At 39.0% G+C, this 19,636-nt stretch overlaps 1 protein-coding gene across 6 annotated transcripts in view; it reads left to right on the top strand.

Moving 5' to 3' along the window:
- Window positions 1–4,520: 4,520 nt before the first annotated feature.
- Window positions 4,521–19,636, top strand: part of LOC127454929 (pleckstrin homology domain-containing family A member 1-like) — a 33,503-nt gene continuing 18,387 nt past the window's right edge. For 5 of the 6 annotated variants that reach the window (XM_051722464.1, XM_051722465.1, XM_051722467.1 and 2 more), the window contains exons 1-4: window positions 4,521–4,631; window positions 16,334–16,526; window positions 16,692–16,748; window positions 17,878–17,923. In XM_051722464.1, the coding sequence (XP_051578424.1) occupies window positions 16,386–16,526; window positions 16,692–16,748; window positions 17,878–17,923 (244 nt within the window). In that variant the 5' untranslated portion in view covers window positions 4,521–4,631; window positions 16,334–16,385. The remainder of the gene's footprint in view (window positions 4,632–16,333; window positions 16,527–16,691; window positions 16,749–17,877; window positions 17,924–19,636) is intronic. The other variant, XM_051722463.1, reaches the window with a different exon arrangement.

Below are 19,636 nucleotides of genomic sequence, written 5' to 3'. Positions count from 1 at the left end.
TCTGATGCCTTGTGCGCCCTTTTATGTCTCCCTCCGCCATCACTACAACAAGAAACAGGTGTTTGAGATATTGATAACCCAGGTGATGAGCCTTACCACTCTCTCTCTCTCCCACAGACAGATACACGACCACGCCCCCATCACCACATATCCCCACCACCCGACTCAGTCCAGGGCAACATCCGGCCTACCAACCCCCCCCCCCCCCATTTCTGGAGAGAAATGAGCCACAGCCATATGTGCCCCTGGTCTGTGGATCACCTCACATTTTAACAGCTGAAGTGCCAGGTACCATTGGATGATCCACGCATTGGTATCCTTCATGCGGTGTTTCACTGACTGGCCAAAAAAAAAAAAAAAAAAACAGGCCATTATTCGGTTGAGTGTTTTTTCGTGACCTAGATGGCCAGCCATTAGATTATGGTGAGCCGCCTGGAAGAGGGTTTCCCGACGGCTCTTCTGTACTAACAATTGGGTTGTATTTTCTTTTGTTTGAGTGTCCTGTGTCACTCGATACAACCTATCTTTGAGAAATATGGTTATGTGAGTGCGAAATCAGGCCGGAGCTGTTGACCATTGATTACTCTCACTTGGTCAAACACTTGTTTGAGAGACTCATCACATGACTGCTCTTGAGGGAAATCCCCCTCAGGGAACCCCCTGAGGACAGGAACTCTCTCTCTTGCATTATCTTGATGCGGAGCAGATGTAGATGGCCCCGGCACTGCCTCCCCAGCAATAGCATCGCACGTCACACACCGAGACAACATTTTACAAGACCCATCCACACATATTTCCCTTAATAGATTCTTGAAATGAGTCCAATTCGTTCCCAAAATCAGTGGATGGATGAGGTGGGAATTAACCGCGGCCTCTACTCTATACTTTTTCCCCCTGAATAGTATCTCAATGGTAACCACCGGATACATGTGAGTATTCTCATGCACACACCATAACTCACCCGTTTATCAGTGTCCAATGCCCCGTCTTGCACCAAGCGTTGGTGAATGGAGGTTTGAGAACAGCCTGAATCCACCAAAGCTTGGTATGTATCCCCTTTAAGACTTACCGGTATACGATACTCCCCTGCCTGATCAGGGACGGCCAGTGAAGCGTCAGGTATCTGGATCAGTATCACCACCTCCATTGCCGAGCACTGATCCTGGAAGTGCCCAGCTTCCCCGCAGCCCCAACAGACCGGCCCAGGCTTCCCTACCTCATTTGTGGTATGGTCCCGTCAACCTGGGGAGGATAGCGGAGAGAGGCAGGAGAAGTGGGGGACACAGACAAAGGGAAGGGCCCCCTAGATCGGAGAAGGGGTTTGGGTGGGGAACCGGAACAAGACGGTAATGGGAGGGGTGAGACAAAGAGAAGAGGGAGAAGGAAGAGCCTCTGGTTTGCTGCCTCCCGGAAATGCCGCCATGTAGTCCTCGGCAGCTGGACGGCCTCCTCCAGCGATGCCGGGTGGTGGCACTGGACCCACTCTGCCATCCCCTGAGGAAGCTGGGACATGAATGGCTCCAGTGTCACCAGGTCAACGATCTCCACGGCACTGCATGCTCCCTCAGCCAGCAACCATTTCCAGCAGGCATCCCGGAGCTGTTGTGCAAAAGCAAACAGGCGGCTGTTTTTCCTAAACTTCAGGGATCTGAAACGCTGGTGGCTCTGTTCGGGACTATGGCCAACCCGTTGCATGATGGCCTTCTTCAGTTCTTTGTACTCAAGGAGGCTGGCGGTAGGAAGTTGCTGGGCCACTATCTGTGCTTCCCCGGAGAGTAGCGGTAACATGCGGGCTGCCCACTGGTCGTGAGGCCACTTCCAAACCTCAGTGGTCTTCTCAAAGAGGTCGAGGTAGGCCTCAGGATCATCGCTTGATCCCATTTTGATGAGGGTCGCCGGTGATGTGGGCTCCAGGGTTACAGCTGCAGCCCCCACTCGGTCAATCAGGCTCCAGAACGCCTGTCAGTCCTCTGCTTGAGCCTAGAGCAGGAGTTGGAAACGCTGCTCCTGCTCCAGGCGTAACTCCACGAGAGTCTCAGGGTACAGTCTCTCTCTGGTCTCTCTCAGCCATTCTGATGCCTCGTGCACCTTTTATGTCTCCCTCCACCATCACTATAACAAGAAACAGGTGTTAGAGATATTGATAACCCAGGTGACAAGCCTTACCGCTCTCTCTCTCCCGCAGAGAGATACACGACCACACCCCCATCACCACATTCCTCTTTGCCATGGTTTGATAAATGTAACAATTTCATTGGTTTCATAAAAAAAAAAAAAAAAAAAAAAAAAACCCTGTGTTTTAATTATGAAAACAATAGCTTTGCAATCACATTATATGGATTTTTGGGACTCTTACCCACCTTATTGAACTTGGGCTGCCTCTGAAATGTGTTGCCAAACTGGAAGTTTCTTGAGCAACATTGTTTAGGAGGTTGGCTGACAACAATATGTCAGTAAGAGCATTTTATAGCACCTGAACTGATGATGAGCTGGTGACAGAGGTGAAGAACTCTATACCAGATGCTGGATAACGGATGGTATGAGGGGCTATCCTGACACCAACTACAAACTAATCAGCTATGTCTGCCTGCCATTCTTTATATCACAATTGTAATGTGTATTCACATTGGGGGAATGATTGCAAAGTACTTTCAGAGTGTACATACATGGTAAAAATAAAAAAATCTCTAATTTTCAGGTACAACAATTACACACTACTGCTATTTACACTGTCTTTCTAACTCAACACCCTGAGAAGCTATGAACTCAACAGTGTGTTCTCAGGGAAAATGTGTGTCATGTTTGTGAGCAATTTATTTCTTGGCACTTTCAATGTTTCAAGGGATGTCATGTTTTATTAGGTACATAATTTTAATCTTTGGGAGAATAAATAGTTATTCGTGAAAGGTACGATTTTTCTTGTTTGTGCTATTTGCACTATCTGCCTTTAAAGAAGTATTATCTTTCATGAATTTACACCCACACCTGTTAATTTTTATTCTACAGATAATGTACCTAAAGGTAGCAAACAACAGTCGCTCTGACACCCATTTGGAGTGAGGCTGTGAGTGAACATGGGTTTCCAATGAGGTAACAGTATGTATTAAAATAAGAGAAAATTAGAGACTTTAGAAAAACTGGAAACTACCTGCACTCTGAAAGTAATTTGCTATCATCTTGGATGAAGTCAGCTGCCATGCTGAAACGCTGAAAATGTCCCTCTCTGTGCACTAATGCAGGCACATTGCACAAAGCAATGCAACTTTATGCTTCATGAGTCAGATCAGCATGGCGTGTTATGATTGGTGGATTAAAAGCTCAATATGACTGGCTAAAGAGGACTTCTCCAAAATATAAAAAAATATAAATTTGTGAATGGCAACCTGGCAGAAAGTTCTCAGAAATAGCCACAAATAAATCCAAGTGATCCACACATGTGACGATTTACGAATGCAGATTCAACAATCCATGAATAAATGTAACAACATTCACACATTTTTGATGCAAATTTATTCAAAATCTTGTGAAAACATTTTGAATTTATTAAAGTGAGATGTATTTGTGTGGGCAATTGGGGTAATATCTGTGCTCTCACTTGTGTATTTATAAATTGTATTTGAATTTATGAATCGTATTTTGAGAATGTGAATTGTGCTGTACATTTATTAATTGTATTTTGTATATATATATATATATATATATATATATATATATATATATATATATATATATATATTATTTTTGAGATCATTCTGGCTCCATACTTTTTTGCTGCGTTGATATCATGTCTATTTCCAGGGAGGTGAGGTACACATGTAGTTTTGTGATTAATGTATTTTACACCAGGTTGATCATCTGGATGACCCAGTGTTTAATGGAATATTTTAGGACTGTGGTACAAGAAAAGGATATAATTCCTAACAATTACAAAGCTTGCAAAATTTAGACTGGCTGTTACACTTCGCACCTTTGAAGCTGTGTTGCTCAATAATCGCTGCATTAACCAAACTAACCACAAGGGGGTACAGCCCTCAGTGTTTCCCTGATGTTACATTGTCATTTTAGAGGAGATATATCATTTATATGACTCTACACTGACTGCAAAACTGACTTGATATGCCCTTTTCTTTCTCACTTCAGATAAGAATAACAAGATGTGTAGCTACGTATCACTGTATTGGTCATGACATGCCAGTTTGAGAGCATTTAAAGGCACTAGTTAACCTAAAAATCAAACAAAATAACCAGCGGTTTTCTCTTTGTATTTATCTTGCTTATTACGAAAAAAAGAAAAGAAAAAAATATCTGTTTTATGGAAGTAACTTTGGTATTTTTGAGAAAACAATGGGATATTTTGCCAATTTTCGACGTAGTCGAAACACGACTGGCCACCTGACACTCTTCAATAATAAATACAAATTAATATTTAAAAATTGCCTACAATACTGAATGAAAATAAATATGAAAATAAAGAAAAAGAGAAAAAAAAACAGACATACATTAAACCTGACGCTGTGACGTATACAGCCACTTCCGCTCCAGCAGGAAAAACACTCCTGAAGTTTGTGAACGGGTACACGAGCAGGAGGTGGGCAGAGCCGAACCACTCCACTTCAGCGAGAATAAATCGAGTGAGTAGACCAAGAAAAGTATCTTTTCTGGCTCATCGGTCACGGACTGAGTTCGTATATGGACATAGAGTGAAGTTAAAGGCTAAACGCAGATCTGCAGTAGATTAAAATGTAGGATCATACGGAGACAGGGCGAGGTGGGGCTTTTCCGCGGTGTTGCTTACTCATAGACGATCATTTTAGACGTTTCATCCACGCAATATAATAACAGTGTTAACAACAACAGTTTAAATATATATTAGCAAGATTTGACTAGGGATATTTAATTGTATAGAGTTATATCGTACAGATCGCTCCATAATGGTAATATCACATCACAAACTTTAAACTCCTATTGAAAGTTCTGATCTCATATGTACAGTATTGATTGATTGTATACTATTGTTAATGTTACTTATCTCACCTGCTTTTGTGGGCCATAATCAGTTCATACTGAGCTGTAGGTTTAAAAATGAACCCCAGAGTTTACATTAAGGGCTGTCTATGTTAAACCTTGTGTAACGGAAGATCACTGTTTTGCTTTTGCTTAAAAGAGTTATAATAGATCAGAACATCTGGATACACAAGGGGTGGTGTAGCTTAATGGTTAAAGATTGGGCTGATAACTGAAAAGTTGCAAGTTCAGTTTAAAGGAATATTTCACCCTAAAATGAAAATGATCTCATCATTCACTCACCCTCATGCCATTTCAGATGTTTATGACATTCTTTCATCTGCAGAACTCTGTCGGTTCATACAATGCAAGTGAATTGTGGATAGAACTTTGAAGGTCCAAAAAGCATTTAAAGGCAGCATAAACATAATCTACACGACTCCAGTAGTTAAATCCATATCTTCAGAAGCGATATGATAAGTGTGGGTGAGAAACAGATCAATACTGAAGTCCTTTTTTTACTAGTGGTCGACCGATATGGGTTTGTTAATGGCCGATGCCGATATCCAGAGAGCAGGGTGGCCAATACAATGCCGATATATAACACAATAAACATAAAATTGCTTAAAAAAAAACAAAACAAATAAACTCTTATTTAGCACTATATTTACTTAATTTCTCACAAAACTTCTAAAAAAAAGATTGTATTTTAAATGGTAGATAGCAGTTTCTTCTGATTTCTGTTTTGTCATCAAATTTTAGTAATTTATTTGCACGTGAAGAAATTGTTCATATATTAGGAAGAAGGACATACCAGTACACACAGTAGTCAAGAAACCACAGATGGCATGTCCACATTGGCAACTGCATTTTCTAAAAAAATACAGAATCAAACCAATTGGACAAACGGTGCATAGTGAATAAGACATTTACTTATAGCACAGGTGAAGCGCATTTACCTTGAATTTGCACCAGAGACTATTTAGCAGAGACAGGCCACTTCTATTAAAATGAGTGGGAAAAATTAGAATGCCCAACTGCAGCCAACGGTCAACAGATGTAGATAGGAAGTCCCACCTTACAGGTAAAAGAGCCAATCACCTTTTAGATACAGACATCGCCTGTCAATCAACTTGTGAACGCGCATGCGCATTAGCTGTAAAAGCTGGGAAGATTCCTTTTTTTTTTTTTTTCGTAATCTGAGGTAAAGAAGCACCATTTATGATACCTGTGTTGTCAGATTTTACTGCTGATTTGAAATATGTTCTTTGATCGTAATCTTGACTAACCGTTTTGGAGATTTTGGTCTTTCTCCATTCGAGTAGATCGGAGCTGCACTTTCATGACTGGAAATAGTGTCCCGAGAGCGTTCCAAACATGGGCGACAGTGGACTGACTTGCTAGAAACACACTGGTCGCACTCACGCGTATCCAGCGCGAGCCTCAATCTCCTGACAGTTTAAACGGCCTGGATCACCTGCTTGGATTGTTGTCATGATTTGTGAATCAGAGGAACTTCCTGATCCTGAAGTTTTTGATTCTGGCTGATTGAAAACGCGCTTCAGAGGAAGATATTATATGAGCGCTCGATGGGAAGAAAACGCAGGATTTTTGTGAAGTTCAGAAGTTTTATTGATATTTGCCTTTTTTCATTAGAAAAGTGACAGGGAACTGCTGAGGAGGGACTGTTAGAATATGTGCTTTAGAGGAAGATATATGTGTGCTGCTCAGGATGCTGAAGTTGTGTGAGGTTAGTTTATTACATCTGTTTAAACCAGATATACGCATATTTGCATACGGTATATGATATTAGTTTGATATTTGTCTTTTTATCATTAGGCAAGACAGTTAAAAGTTACAGGGAACTGTTGAGAAGAGAGAGGGAGAATGAAACAGATGAGCTCTTTATTATTATGAGCTCAAAAGCGTCTGCCGAAGCTCTGATATGCAGACCATTTAAATGATCATTAAATACTTATTATTGTAGTAACACGATGGCACTTAACAACAAAACGAACCGTGACTGGTCGTTTACATGTCTCAGATGTTTCACATGCAAGCAGGTGATTCTCGGTGCCCTCAAGACACAAATCGGGCAAACGGGAAAAAAAAAAAAGTCAAAATATCGGTCCATTTATCGACCTCTGCGATATATCGGTCGGCCACTACTTTTTACTGTAAATCTCCGCTTTCACCTTCACATTCTTTCATATTTTAAAAGTGAAAGTGGAGATGTTAAAAAAGGACATAAAAAATGTAAAAGGTCTCTTTACACTAAAGAATTTTCTATAACTTCTATTACATTAGACAGGTTGCACACAATTCACAGTATGCTGAGTTTATATATCCTATGTTGGGAGTCTCTTAGGACTTTAGCGAAGTGGAGTCAACCATCTAAATGTAAAACAGCCACTGTGGTAACCCATCTTTGATGTTGCAATGACTTACGGTTTGGTTTTAAATTGTGTTGTTGTCAGCATTCTGCTTTTAGCTTGTCCTTATTACAGCCAGACCAATGGATACCCTAAATATGTTAAAATGTCACATAACAGGAGTTCATTGTGTTTTTTGTTTGTTTGTGTGTTTATAGACAGACAGGATGAGTCGGTCGGTCAACACACATTTGGCTTTGGTTTACAGATAGTATGGTGGTGACCTCAGATAGTCACGTTGGATGCAGTCATATTGATTTGGAGAAGACAGGGAAGGCGTTACATGCTTTTATTAATACGTTTATGACCACACATCCCGCAGATTTTTTATCTGAATTGTTTACCTTTCTATTGTGGTAGAATTTTTTTTTTTTTTTTTTAACCCCCTATACTCTTGTTCCCATTATTCTGATGGAGTTTATCATATAGTCAGACTCATATGATAAACTAGAGGACTCAGGGATTAAGAGGCCAGAGGAACAGACCATTATATCTGTTGTGCATGTCTTTGAACTATATGTTTACTGTACAAATGGGTTAGGCCAGTGTGCACATTCTATACACACTGGGTAGATGTTTTTGTGTGCGTGTGCAGTGTGTGTATGTGCTTATTTGCGATTGCGGAAATTAGCTCTAGGACATGAGCTTGGTACAACCTCTCTGACAACTTTACCTGTTTACGGCGAATGTGTGAGGTGCATATGCAGGTCTGTTTTACCTGAATCTGTGCACAAACCACACAGGACACGTCAGCCATTGGCTTATAGGAATACGAGTGAATTAGGTCACAGAGAGAATGCCTTTTCTCTGTCTCACACACACACAAACATTCATGCACACTGTCTGGAAAGTGGTGTTTTATCTGTCTTATCTAGGACACCAGTCGTAGTAAGTTAAAAATGGCAGTTTTTTTTTTATAATCGGGGATTAAAACAAGGATATGTGCATGCAAACCAATCTACGACACAGAAATAAGGAGTTAGGCCTCTGACTACACAGGGCAAGATCCCAAGGTGGCTGGTAGATTAAAAAAAAAAAAAAAAAATACCAACCAGTCAGATTTCCTTTCGACCAATTTGTTTTTTGAAAGACACCTGTTGTTTTTTTTATTGCATTATATAAGTGGATTTGACAGACAAATAAACAATATTACAAGCAATTTTAAAAGTGAACTACTTTTATATTTGATTGTTTATGAAATATTAAATTGCCTTATAGTCCATTTACAATTCTCCAGTTATGACAACAAAACTTAATGTGTAGTATAAACTACATGTTGTCATATGAACAACCATGAAGAGTCTCATAAGCCTCATAAGTACAGTACATGTGACAGTAACCGTTCTGGTTTATTTCAAGTGAGTCAATGAATTCAGTCACATTTGAGTCAGCTCTACTGATTCATTCATCTTTTTGATTCATTAAAAAGAGCAGACTCGTAAGAGTCATTCGTTCGTGGATCAGACAACACTGGTAGAACTTTTATGTCTTGCAGTGTAGTTTCAAAAGAACTAGCTCAGGGTAATTTGTTTGGAAATTGAACTACACCGTTTGCACTTTGTGTATCACGCTGTAGACTCCGCAGCATTGTTGACTGCACCACCAAATAGTAGTGCAGGAAACACTGTCTGGGTCTTTTAGTCCAGATATCTGTCCGCATCGCCTTGACTGCAGGCCTGCAGAGCCCCCTTTAGGACAAAACTGGAACATGTTACACCACTTTCATAAGCTCACACAGACAATCGCTACAATTACATGCACCCTCAAAATGTGATTACAGTGTGATTAAGGCAATACTGCGATTAAACTGTAGCTCATGTAAACAGAATATTGCAATTATTACCCGAGGAGCCCGATCCAAATTTGATACTGTTAGTCATGTTCGTTACTGTCAAGCACCAAAAATGACATAAAAGAACCATAAAAACACCATTAAAGCAGTTCACATGACTCGTGCATTTTATTCAAAGCCACTTGAAGATGTGCGATAGCTCTGTGAATCACAAAAGGCTGTGTTTAATAAGTAAATGTATAGTATGCGCAGCGCCAGCACATTAGTGAATGGTGCTGCTCTGTTGATACAAACTCACACACAGGCTGGTGATGCACTCGCGGTGATTTTTAGCCTTCACAGCGGTGCACAATATTTGAGCGCTACTCAAGAACAGCATCTCAGATGTAGATGCTCAATAGTTCGGTTCACTTATAGTACGCATTTTAGAATTTGAATAAGAAGTGAATTAAACTACTGTGAACTTGTCTACAAACACTTACAGGATTTCCTGAAGAGTTTAGAATGTCAAAATAAAAGCGTGAGGGTTTAAAATGTGCACGATTTAAATATAGTACTGTTGTAATTGCATACTATAAGTGCATACATTTTACCAGAATTTGAATAAGAAGTGAATTAAACTACTGTGAACTTGCTTACAAACACATACAGGACTTCCTGGAGAGTTTAGAATGTCAAAATAAAAGTGTGAGGGTTTAAAATGTGCACGATTTAAAAATATTACAGGTGTAATTAAAAATAAAAGTCAATAATAATATTGTTAATAACAATTTATTATTATTATTATTATTATTATTGTCATCATTAGTATTTGTTTACAATTTATAACAATATTTAAGTTGAATGGGTTCCAGAAAATAACTGTGTGAATGAAAAGTGGACTGATGTCTTACAACTAAATTGAACAAAAAAGAGATCTGAATCCTTTAAAGTCCAGATGCAACATGAAATGATGGTTTCTTTTCTACTGAAGACTTGAAGACTGGAATTACTGTTAATTTTGCTGCTACATTATCCAGTATACTAGTTAACAATGAAGTTTTTCAAATAAGCTATACATTTATATTGAAATAATGTGTAGTTAGATGTTTGTGTTTCTTTACATGTTAAAGAGTACTCCCAGTTAGTTCCACACAATAATGTAAATATATTCTAAACTGATTATGCAAAAAAACAACACTGGTATCGGCTTGGGATCGATATCGGCCGATACTGAGATTTCCGATATCGGATCGGAAGAGAAAAAGTGGTATCGGTGCATCCCTAGTAATGATAATTGTAAGATACGGTAAGATTTAGTGAATCAAAGCAGACAGAGCAACCAGTGTAATCTGATAAACAAATTACTCTTAGGAACTGATTCTTTTGAGTGAATCAAATGAGACCGCGCATCCCGTGTAGTCAAAAATAACCCTTCTTAACCGGTTCTTTTAAAAAGTTGTTCAAAAAGACTCACAAACTGACTGACTAATTTTCTTTATGCCAGGCTGTATTTAATGATACATATTTGCATATTTTTATTTTATAAAAAAAGCATTAAAACATCACATTTCTAAGCAGTAATCAGAGTAATGGCAATTAGCATGTAAACAGGATTGAAGAGGTTCGCACAAATCATGTAAACATCTTAATCTAATTATTCCTTATATTCATATTATTGCAATAATCAGAGTATTGGTGTACATGTAAACGTAGCCATTGATAGAATGGAAAAAGCTCCCGTGAAAGGGGCGGAAAGGGCATGTCTAATTCAAAATCAATTTAAAATCAGTAGTTTTAAGTTTCAGATGCCATTTGTAGAAATGTAGTAATTTAGTATTAACAGTCAGCCATGATTACTTTAATCAGTGAGTAAAAGTGTCAAAAAAAAACAGGACGTTACTGAGATTAGTAGTATTCGGCTGGTCATGTGATTCTAACATGGCAGCCCCCATGTGTGGACCCTCTCCTTGTAGAATAAAACAGCTTTTATAAGGTTACTGATAAGACTGGAGTCTTCATTTTAATGTGAGTGGTCATGATTTCATACATATATTGCAAAATTACAATTCATGTCTTTAGGAGTTAAATTTTTTTAATGAGAAAATTTTAAAAATGTTTAACAGTAGCATTAATTATCGCAGGGCTCTCTTGTGTTATTGCTTTCTATTGACACTTTCATGTTTGATGAAGGCAAGTTGTAAAGGTTTCAATATTTATGTTATACTATTTATCGAAAACTAAAATTAATTTATGGTCATTTTAATTACATTTTAGTCTGTTTGTTTTTCAATTTGTTAACTTTTATTTGTTCACGAACACTGATTCTACGTTGTGTGCTAATGTGGATGATCTAGTCTAGTACATGAGGAGCGTTGAAGTACATGAACCAAATCCTGTCTAGAACGTGACCAGACCTGTCTTGTAGACTCTATTTGCCCAATCTAAAATGAGGAATCAGAGCCCTCCTTTTACTGGTAGTGATAAGCAGCACATCGGCCGATAACAGCTCATATATGTGTGTGTCTGTGTGCTTTTGTTCAAGCATGAAGGCTGCATACATCATGTTTTGCATAATACAGTATAAGCCTGCGTACATTTTTCAGACCTGGTAGAACAGGGCTGCTTTAGAGAACCTATGAGCATTCCAAAACACAAGGCTGATTCTGTGCTCTGGAACCCAGGGCGGGTCAAATAGTGTTCTATGCTAATTGGTCAAGTGACTAATGGTCATTGTTGCTTCTGCAGGGCGATGACACAGCAGGCCTTGTCTTCGTTCACAGCCTTTGTCTGTTTATGAGTTACACTTGTGCCATTAATACCTCTGCCCTCAGATTAGAAGAGGAGAATACTGGTTTTATTCTCTTCTCTCGATTTTGTCACTCCGGGTTGTTAGTTAGGGATCTATATACACCAATCAGCCACAACATTAAAATCACCTGCCTAATATTGCGTAGGTCCCCCTCGTGCTGCCAAAACTGTGCCAACCCGCATCTTAGAATAGCATTCTATATATCTTATATTCTTCTCACCACAATTGTACTGAGCGGTTATCTGAGTTACCGTAGACTTAGTCAGTTCGAACCAGTCTGGCCATTCTCTGTTGACCTTTCTCATCAACAAGGCATTTCCATCCACAGAACTGCCGCTCATTGGATGTTTTTTGTTTTTGGCACCATTCAGAGTAAATTCTAGAGACTGTTGTGCGTGAAAATCCCAGGAGATTTGCAGTTACAGAAATACTCATACTGGCCCATCTGGTGCCAACAAATTGATGCGATTATCTAATCAGCCAATCGTGTGGCTGCAGTGCATAAAATCTTGCAGATATGGGTCAGGAGCGTCAGTTAATGTTCACATCAACCATCAGAATGGGGAAAAAATTTGATCTCAGTGATTTGGGCCGTGGCATGATTGTTGGTGCCAGATGGGCTGGTTTGAGTATTTCTGTAACTGCTGATCTCGGGTTGGCACTGTTTTGGCAGCACGAGGAGGACCTACACATAATTAGGCAATTATAGACTATAACAGGTTGAAAACTGCAAAAATTAATAAGTTTAGTCAGTTTATGTATAGTGAAGTTGAATAATCAATTGAGGACAAAACAAAATGGTTTAATTTTTTGGCTCATAGCTAAAAGTAGCATTATTGTGTAGTTTTCATAAGTATTCATAAAGGATGCAGTGATTAGATATTTGTGGCTGATTTTGATCCTTTTGTAGGTTGTCAAAAAAAATAAAAAAATAAAATAAAAGTGACATTTTTTTTAATAGGCTAGATAATGTGTTTTTTATTTTTTATTTTTTTATAAGTAAAATCAAAACCATTTTAGAAATATGGATTTACTTTTGGTGGATGCTACTTCTTAAACCTTGTGTAGAAACAAGTTGTTATTTCAGAACTGGTTACATAAAAAAATTCGGCGGATGAAGGTGGCATGAATATTGCCAAGCAGCCTCTTTTTAATGCTGCACTTAAAACACTGGGAGAGTGAAGTCAAAAAGAAATTTGCTGCTAAAATTATATCCTTGTCCATTGTGAATATTAAGTATTTCTGTGTACGAAGCACCACCCACACAGAGGTCACTGCCAAACCAAGCAACTTCTTATTGGTCAACATGGTGAATTCGCCTGTCAAAGTTCACCAAACTTAAACTCCCTGCGAAATCCACATATATTCAGGGATATTCTTCGCCACCGGAAGTCCATTGCACAAAATTCACGGTACTGCGGAATCCTATTGAGATGACTGTATTTCGCCTGTGGAATTTTGCTGTGAAAAGGTAAATGTGACTGCGCCTTAGTCAATAGCCTGAAACACACAGTGTGACTAGTGTAGTCCAGTTCTCGAACGGAACGGGAGCCGGTTCTTTTGAATCTACAGAGTGAACCACAAAGCAAGACCCGTGTAGTGCCAGAACTACGCCTGAGCCGGTTTTTTAATCTTTAGCGTGAAACACACAGGGCAATCAGTGTAGCCTGATTTCCGAATTATTGACTCTTTTGAGCCGTTCTTTTGAATCTTTGAATAGTGTGACATGACGACCTCCTCCCTTGACTTCAGTGACGCCCCGCATCAGCCGACCTTCCTAGGCTTCCGTTGGGAGTGGGCAGGAGAGAGGAGGGGCTCAGTGATTATTCCCGGTTGGCAAAACATGATGAGGTTCACCTGAAGTTTATAAAACTTCATCACCACAGCCTTTAAAAGCCGGTCACTAGTCCCTGTGCATGCATGCTTGCATCCTCGCAGGACCCACTCAGAAATCCTCTGCGTGGGTTAGATGTGTTGCTAGGAATGGAGCATGTGTTGTGGCGGACAGGCCAGGATTCCGGGCCACCATTCCTCTTACGCCATGGGCCCAGTGAAGCTGTGCCGCCAAGGAAGCTGCCGTCCCTTGCGCCCTGGATCAGGAGGGGAGCACTTGCAGCAGCTAGACCCCACCCCTTTAACCTGGACCGATACATATCATGCAATTATTATTCGTAGTATTGATTTAAAAGCTGAAAGCACTGCTTTTAAATTCTCGGGATTGCTGGTGTGTACATCAAATCAATCTTAAAACCTAGATAATATTTGCTTATTGAAGAGAGTAGTTTTCTGTTGTTTATCATGAGGAATGCATTGTTACAAAATGCAAAGCACTAATAATGTAATTGGCCCATGGAACAAAATACAGGTGGATTATAGGGCTGAAACGATTAGTCGACATTATCGACAACGTTGACAGTAAAAACAAATTGTCGACAAAAATGTTTGTTGTCGAAAAGTCGTTTGATTTCATTTAACATAACATGAGATCATATGAAACTCGGATGGCGCGAGAGGAGCACTTCAGCTTGGGCCTGATTGAGGAGAGGAAGACGACAATTCACAGACACACTCCAAACTTTCCAAAGAGCTTCAGGTAATGTAGATCGCCAAGTATGAGTGTATTATACAAAATAAGTAAATACAGAAGCACTCTCGTTGTAAAATGTTGCGGAGCCAGAGTTGCCGTTCCGCTTAAGCAAAACTTGCATGTCGAGCGTCTTTAAAATGAAACACCCCTGTGTTATATCTTTAATGCATACTTTATTAAAGTTCATATAATAATGAAGCTGGTCATGTAAATAAGTATAAACTCTGAAACTGGCATTTCTCTGTGCGGTCAGCGGCGCTTCTTTGAGTTGCGTGAAGAGACCCGATCTAAGGGGGAGAGAGATTGAAACTGCACCCGGCTGAAGCACATTCTGGCACGGGGACGCTCGTCCCTTGCGCGCACACTCGCTACAGCTAGATTATAACATGATGGCTCGCGAGGTATTAAATCATAATATACAGTATTTGTCACTGTGTGTTTCTTATCTTAAAGAAAATCGGCAATAGGCAGCTTTATTAAAAGGAGAGAGTTTGTTTTTGTGAGTTAAAGATGGATTGAAGTGAACATAAAAGTGAGGGAGGATAGTCTTCACCACATTATACACTGCAACAATTATGTTTTTGATTTGTTTTTGTTTTGGCTAGTTTTTCAATATAAATAACTAAAACTCCTTTAAAACAACGTACATTTACTTTAGCAGCTATACTGCAGAAGAAAAAATTGTTATCTGAGAATGTTGAATATAATATTAAAAATACAAATATTTTAAATGATCTAAAAATCCTTAAAAAAAAAAAAAAAAAAAAAAAAGATGCATTCACCTGAGAAGCAGCATATGAGATATTTAGACTTGCTTTTAGAGAATAGATCTTGAATATAAATATATTTTGTCTTTGCACTGGCAGAAGTATAAACTTGTATACAAAATACACTTATATTCAAGAAGATACATTCTTAATATCTTATATGTTGCTTCTCAAGTATATGTATTTTGTTTTAAGGATTTTTAGACAATTTTAAATGGAAAACAAGACAAAAGCACTTGATAACAATAGGATTTTTTTGCAGTGAATTTTTTACTGAATTGAACTTAATACAAAGCTTTTTTCCCCTTTAATCCAGTGAATGTCATTTAGAGGTATTTTTAAATACTTTTGTTAGTAAGCATATTTAATACAACCTTTTAACTTGGGGCACAAGTTGAATAGTCGGTTAAGAGCTAATGATTTACCATTGCAGTAATTGCCGAATAGTCGAATAATCATTAGATTAAGCGATTATCGGAATAATCATTAGTTGCAGCCCTAGTAGATTATGCATAGGCTGGACATTTATCCCAAGCTAATTGTTAACATACCAATAACCATTCTTACAAAGCAAATTTCTTGTTTTTTCTTTCCCCTCATCTTGAAATAGGATCTGCACCCCTGGCAGTTACTAGTGCAGGGCAGTGCTGTGATTCAGATACTGTATAGATACTGTAGATGGGAATGGTTTTGACAGATATTAGAGAAAGAAAATATTTTTCAGTTGAGAGAGCCGAGAGTGAAAGGAAGAGAGAGGGGTCATCAAGAAAAGATAGGGAGGTTATTAACTTACTTTATCACAACTGCATCAGCCCTGACTAACTCTACTCTCTCTCTCTCTCTCTCTCTCTCTCTCTCTTCCTCTCTCTCTCTCTCTCTCTCTCTCTTCCTCTGTGTTTCCTTCTTTATCTCTACCCTTTCCCATCCCATGCTCCTTATTTTCTCTCTCTGTCTCTGCAGCAGTTTCTGGTATGAGAGAGAGAAGGAATGAGTAGTGTGAAGAGAGGGGGACATGCCTTACGTGGACCGGCAGAACCGCATCTGCGGTTTCTTGGACATCGAGGATGTGGAGAACAGCGGCAAGTTCTTGCGGCGCTATTTTATCCTGGACACGCAGCAGGGTAGTCTGGTCTGGTACATGGACAACCCACAGGTACTGTCTGAAACCTCTGCTGAGCCGTCAGTGTGATATTATGTTTTTTAAAGTGCTCTTACATGAATTGATCAGCAAGTTTGAAATCAAAAATACATTCTTGGTAATGTGGTTCAATGTTTGGGGTGCTGTTTGAGGGAGTGATTATTGTTTTTGGTCTTATAGAACTTGCCTGCAGGTGCCAAACATGTGAGTTCCCTCAGTCTCACCTACATATCAAAGGTAAGCTGCACATAACAGTTTTTCACGCATTCTACCATTTCTGCATAATCACTTGTTGAAAACTTAATAGAAGGCTGTTAAATTGTTGTGGTACTATATGCTACTCAGAGGAAGACACCACTAACAAACAAAGTACTGTGCAACTACCATGATTTTTGGACATGTGCCTTGGACCTTGTTTTCACCTGGTATTGAGATGCGTGTAAGGTGATCCTATCAAAAGTGGTCAGACGAGATACATCACCATTTACACCTGGTCACTTAAATGCATCTCCTGTAATTGGATTTTGAGGGGAGTGTCTGGTTTCATAATGACATACATCAATCATCACATCAGTGACTTACTGGATAAACAGTCAAAAAACACGAAGAAAGCGCAAGAAAACCGCCACATTGTTTCTCTCAGGTACAATTGAAATGTAATCTAAGCTCAAGCGTGACATTTCGAGCAGTTTTCGGTTATTTTAGTGAAGTAGCTAAATCAACTGCACATGCTTCTCATCTGTGTCACTGCATGTTAACATAAGGCACACTGAAGAAGTTCTGTAAATATCTTGAGCATGTTAATGGAAGCGTTTTTTTTAGACGGTTATTTTCTTTTAAAGCTACACATAACCGGCAAAGTTTAAACTCTTGTTTTAGCGCAGCATTTGATTGACAGGTGAGGGACGGGGCTTCCATGTTGTCCAGGACACATCAGGATGCAATAACATGTAGTGGTCTACGATAAGGTTTACCGATGGCAATAATTCAAAAACAGAATATCGGCTGATTTATCGGCTGACCACTAATAATATTTACACCAAAAATGTAATGTGGTCACATGCGTTTTTGACTACCTCTGTATGTGATTTTTGTGATCTGGTTGCAAAAGTTTTAGATCCCATTTACACCTGAATTTAACGCTAATACCAGGTGTAAACGGGGTCTTGGAGAACTCTGTAAATACGATGTTAAATGAATATGGTAATCATTCAGTACCGTGTTGTTGTTATTACCTGATATCATCAATGTACTATGGGATCACCACAGTACTTTTTTGTAGGGGACAAAAACTCTTTCTTTCAGATGTGGCAGTTATTCAGGCTACATCGGACACTGCACTCTTTTCCCCTCCCTCTTTTCATAGGTTAGTGATGCCACCAAACAAAGGCCAAAGGCTGAATACTGCTTCGGTAAGATTTTCTCACTCGAACATACTACGTGAAAAGTTGTCAAATTCCTGCTTGTATTTTAAATTGGTGTAATTTTCACCATGATTGTCTGATTATGCTTTTTGGATTTAGATTAGAATCTGGTGTAGAAGACACATTTTTGGCACGAATAGCATGCAATACAAGATTTTAAAACTAAATAATGCATTTCTATGAACTCCTTGACACCAAGTCTGAAATATTCTTGTTCAGAGGCTGGGTCAATTTTTTTTTAACTTGTTTGGATGCTGGAAAAAAAAAATCCCTGACGATTCAGAGAAAAGTTTGGCATGGGACAGTGAATAATTTTGCTGCGAAAATTGTTTTTTGCTGCAGCATTTGACTCGGCTGTTGATTAGTAACTGAAGGGTTTGTGGTTTTAATCCTGGCTAGGTACTGAATAGAAAGTATAGAACTTTGTTTTAGATCTTGTTTTTACTCTATGCATTGCTTCTGTGCTTCTATGAATGGCTTGTAATAATATACTATGTTCTTGCAGTGGTGCCCCACCAAAAAGAATGTAATTTGCAGTTCTGTTCTCACTTGGATAATTTGAGTGCATACTCATTCTCATGGGTTATACACGCATACTTCTGTGTTGCTGTGCATGTGCAGTCACTGCACTGCACTGCACTGCACTGCACATGGTAGCCGTCTGCAGAGCATTATTGGAAACAGGAAACAGTGGTCTGGTCACTTGATAGATGTGTGTTCTAGTGAATTGGCATTGTGTGCATGTGTGCTTCTAAATCTTGCTCTTTGCAGGATGCTTCTGTCAATTCTGAAGTATTCCTGAAATCCTATTTATTGGTTTAGTTCTTCTAATATTGGCACCAGTTCTCATCATCTTTGACTTTGTTCATTTATCATAGTAAATGCTTTAATCCATATAGAAAAATAACCAGACATGCCAGTACCATGTCTTTGAGTTTTGCTCATGTGGATCCTGGTACCAGTGGCCCTTCCAGATCTGTGCTGGTAATAAGAAAGTTAAGCTTTTGAATGTCATAAGTTGTGATCAATGAGCTGTCACCATTGTGTCTTTGAGCAAGGCTATTAACCCCAGTTCCCTCTTGGTGTATTGTACCTGCAAGAAGTTTACTGTAAATTGTTTTGGATATAAGCACTGAACAAATGACTACCTATAGTGGTTTGGTTGGTTGGTTTTAATCTCTTCTTTTTGGGGAGTGTTGAATCAGTGGTTCTTATAGGACCACCCCAGACAAAAAAGATTGATCAGTGGTTAGTTTGCTGACCAGATTGTCTTTATCAATTCTGTTGCATTTTGATTTCACACCTAAAAAGCAGTTCCTGATTAATTAGGTATCGGCAGTGTGGGGATGTGAATGGGGCAGTTATTTTCATTCAAATTCAGTCATTTTGCACGCGTCTCGCATTGCCCTAACTAGTTTTCCCTCTGCTCCGTTGGAAACATTGTACTTCCATAACTTTGTAGAGGGAGTTTAACTTGTAATGTAAGTTACAGTAGTACACTTTGAAAGTGTTTGATCAACAATGTAAATTTAATGTCAATCTGGAATTCACATTTTTTAAAAAAAAAAAATGCCGAAAAGTGCAAATAATAATTGGTTTAATTACAATTTTGTTTTAAAGCTAAACAAGGAGTTCCAAGTCATAATGTACTGTGCTACTTAAAAAGTTTTATGTGGTTTACAGTAATCCAGTGAAGACAAC

The sequence above is a fragment of the Myxocyprinus asiaticus genome, chromosome 17 (assembly GCF_019703515.2).
Source record: "Myxocyprinus asiaticus isolate MX2 ecotype Aquarium Trade chromosome 17, UBuf_Myxa_2, whole genome shotgun sequence".
Taxonomy (NCBI): Eukaryota; Metazoa; Chordata; class Actinopteri; order Cypriniformes; family Catostomidae; genus Myxocyprinus; species Myxocyprinus asiaticus.
This window is presented reverse-complemented; position numbering and strand designations above follow the sequence as displayed.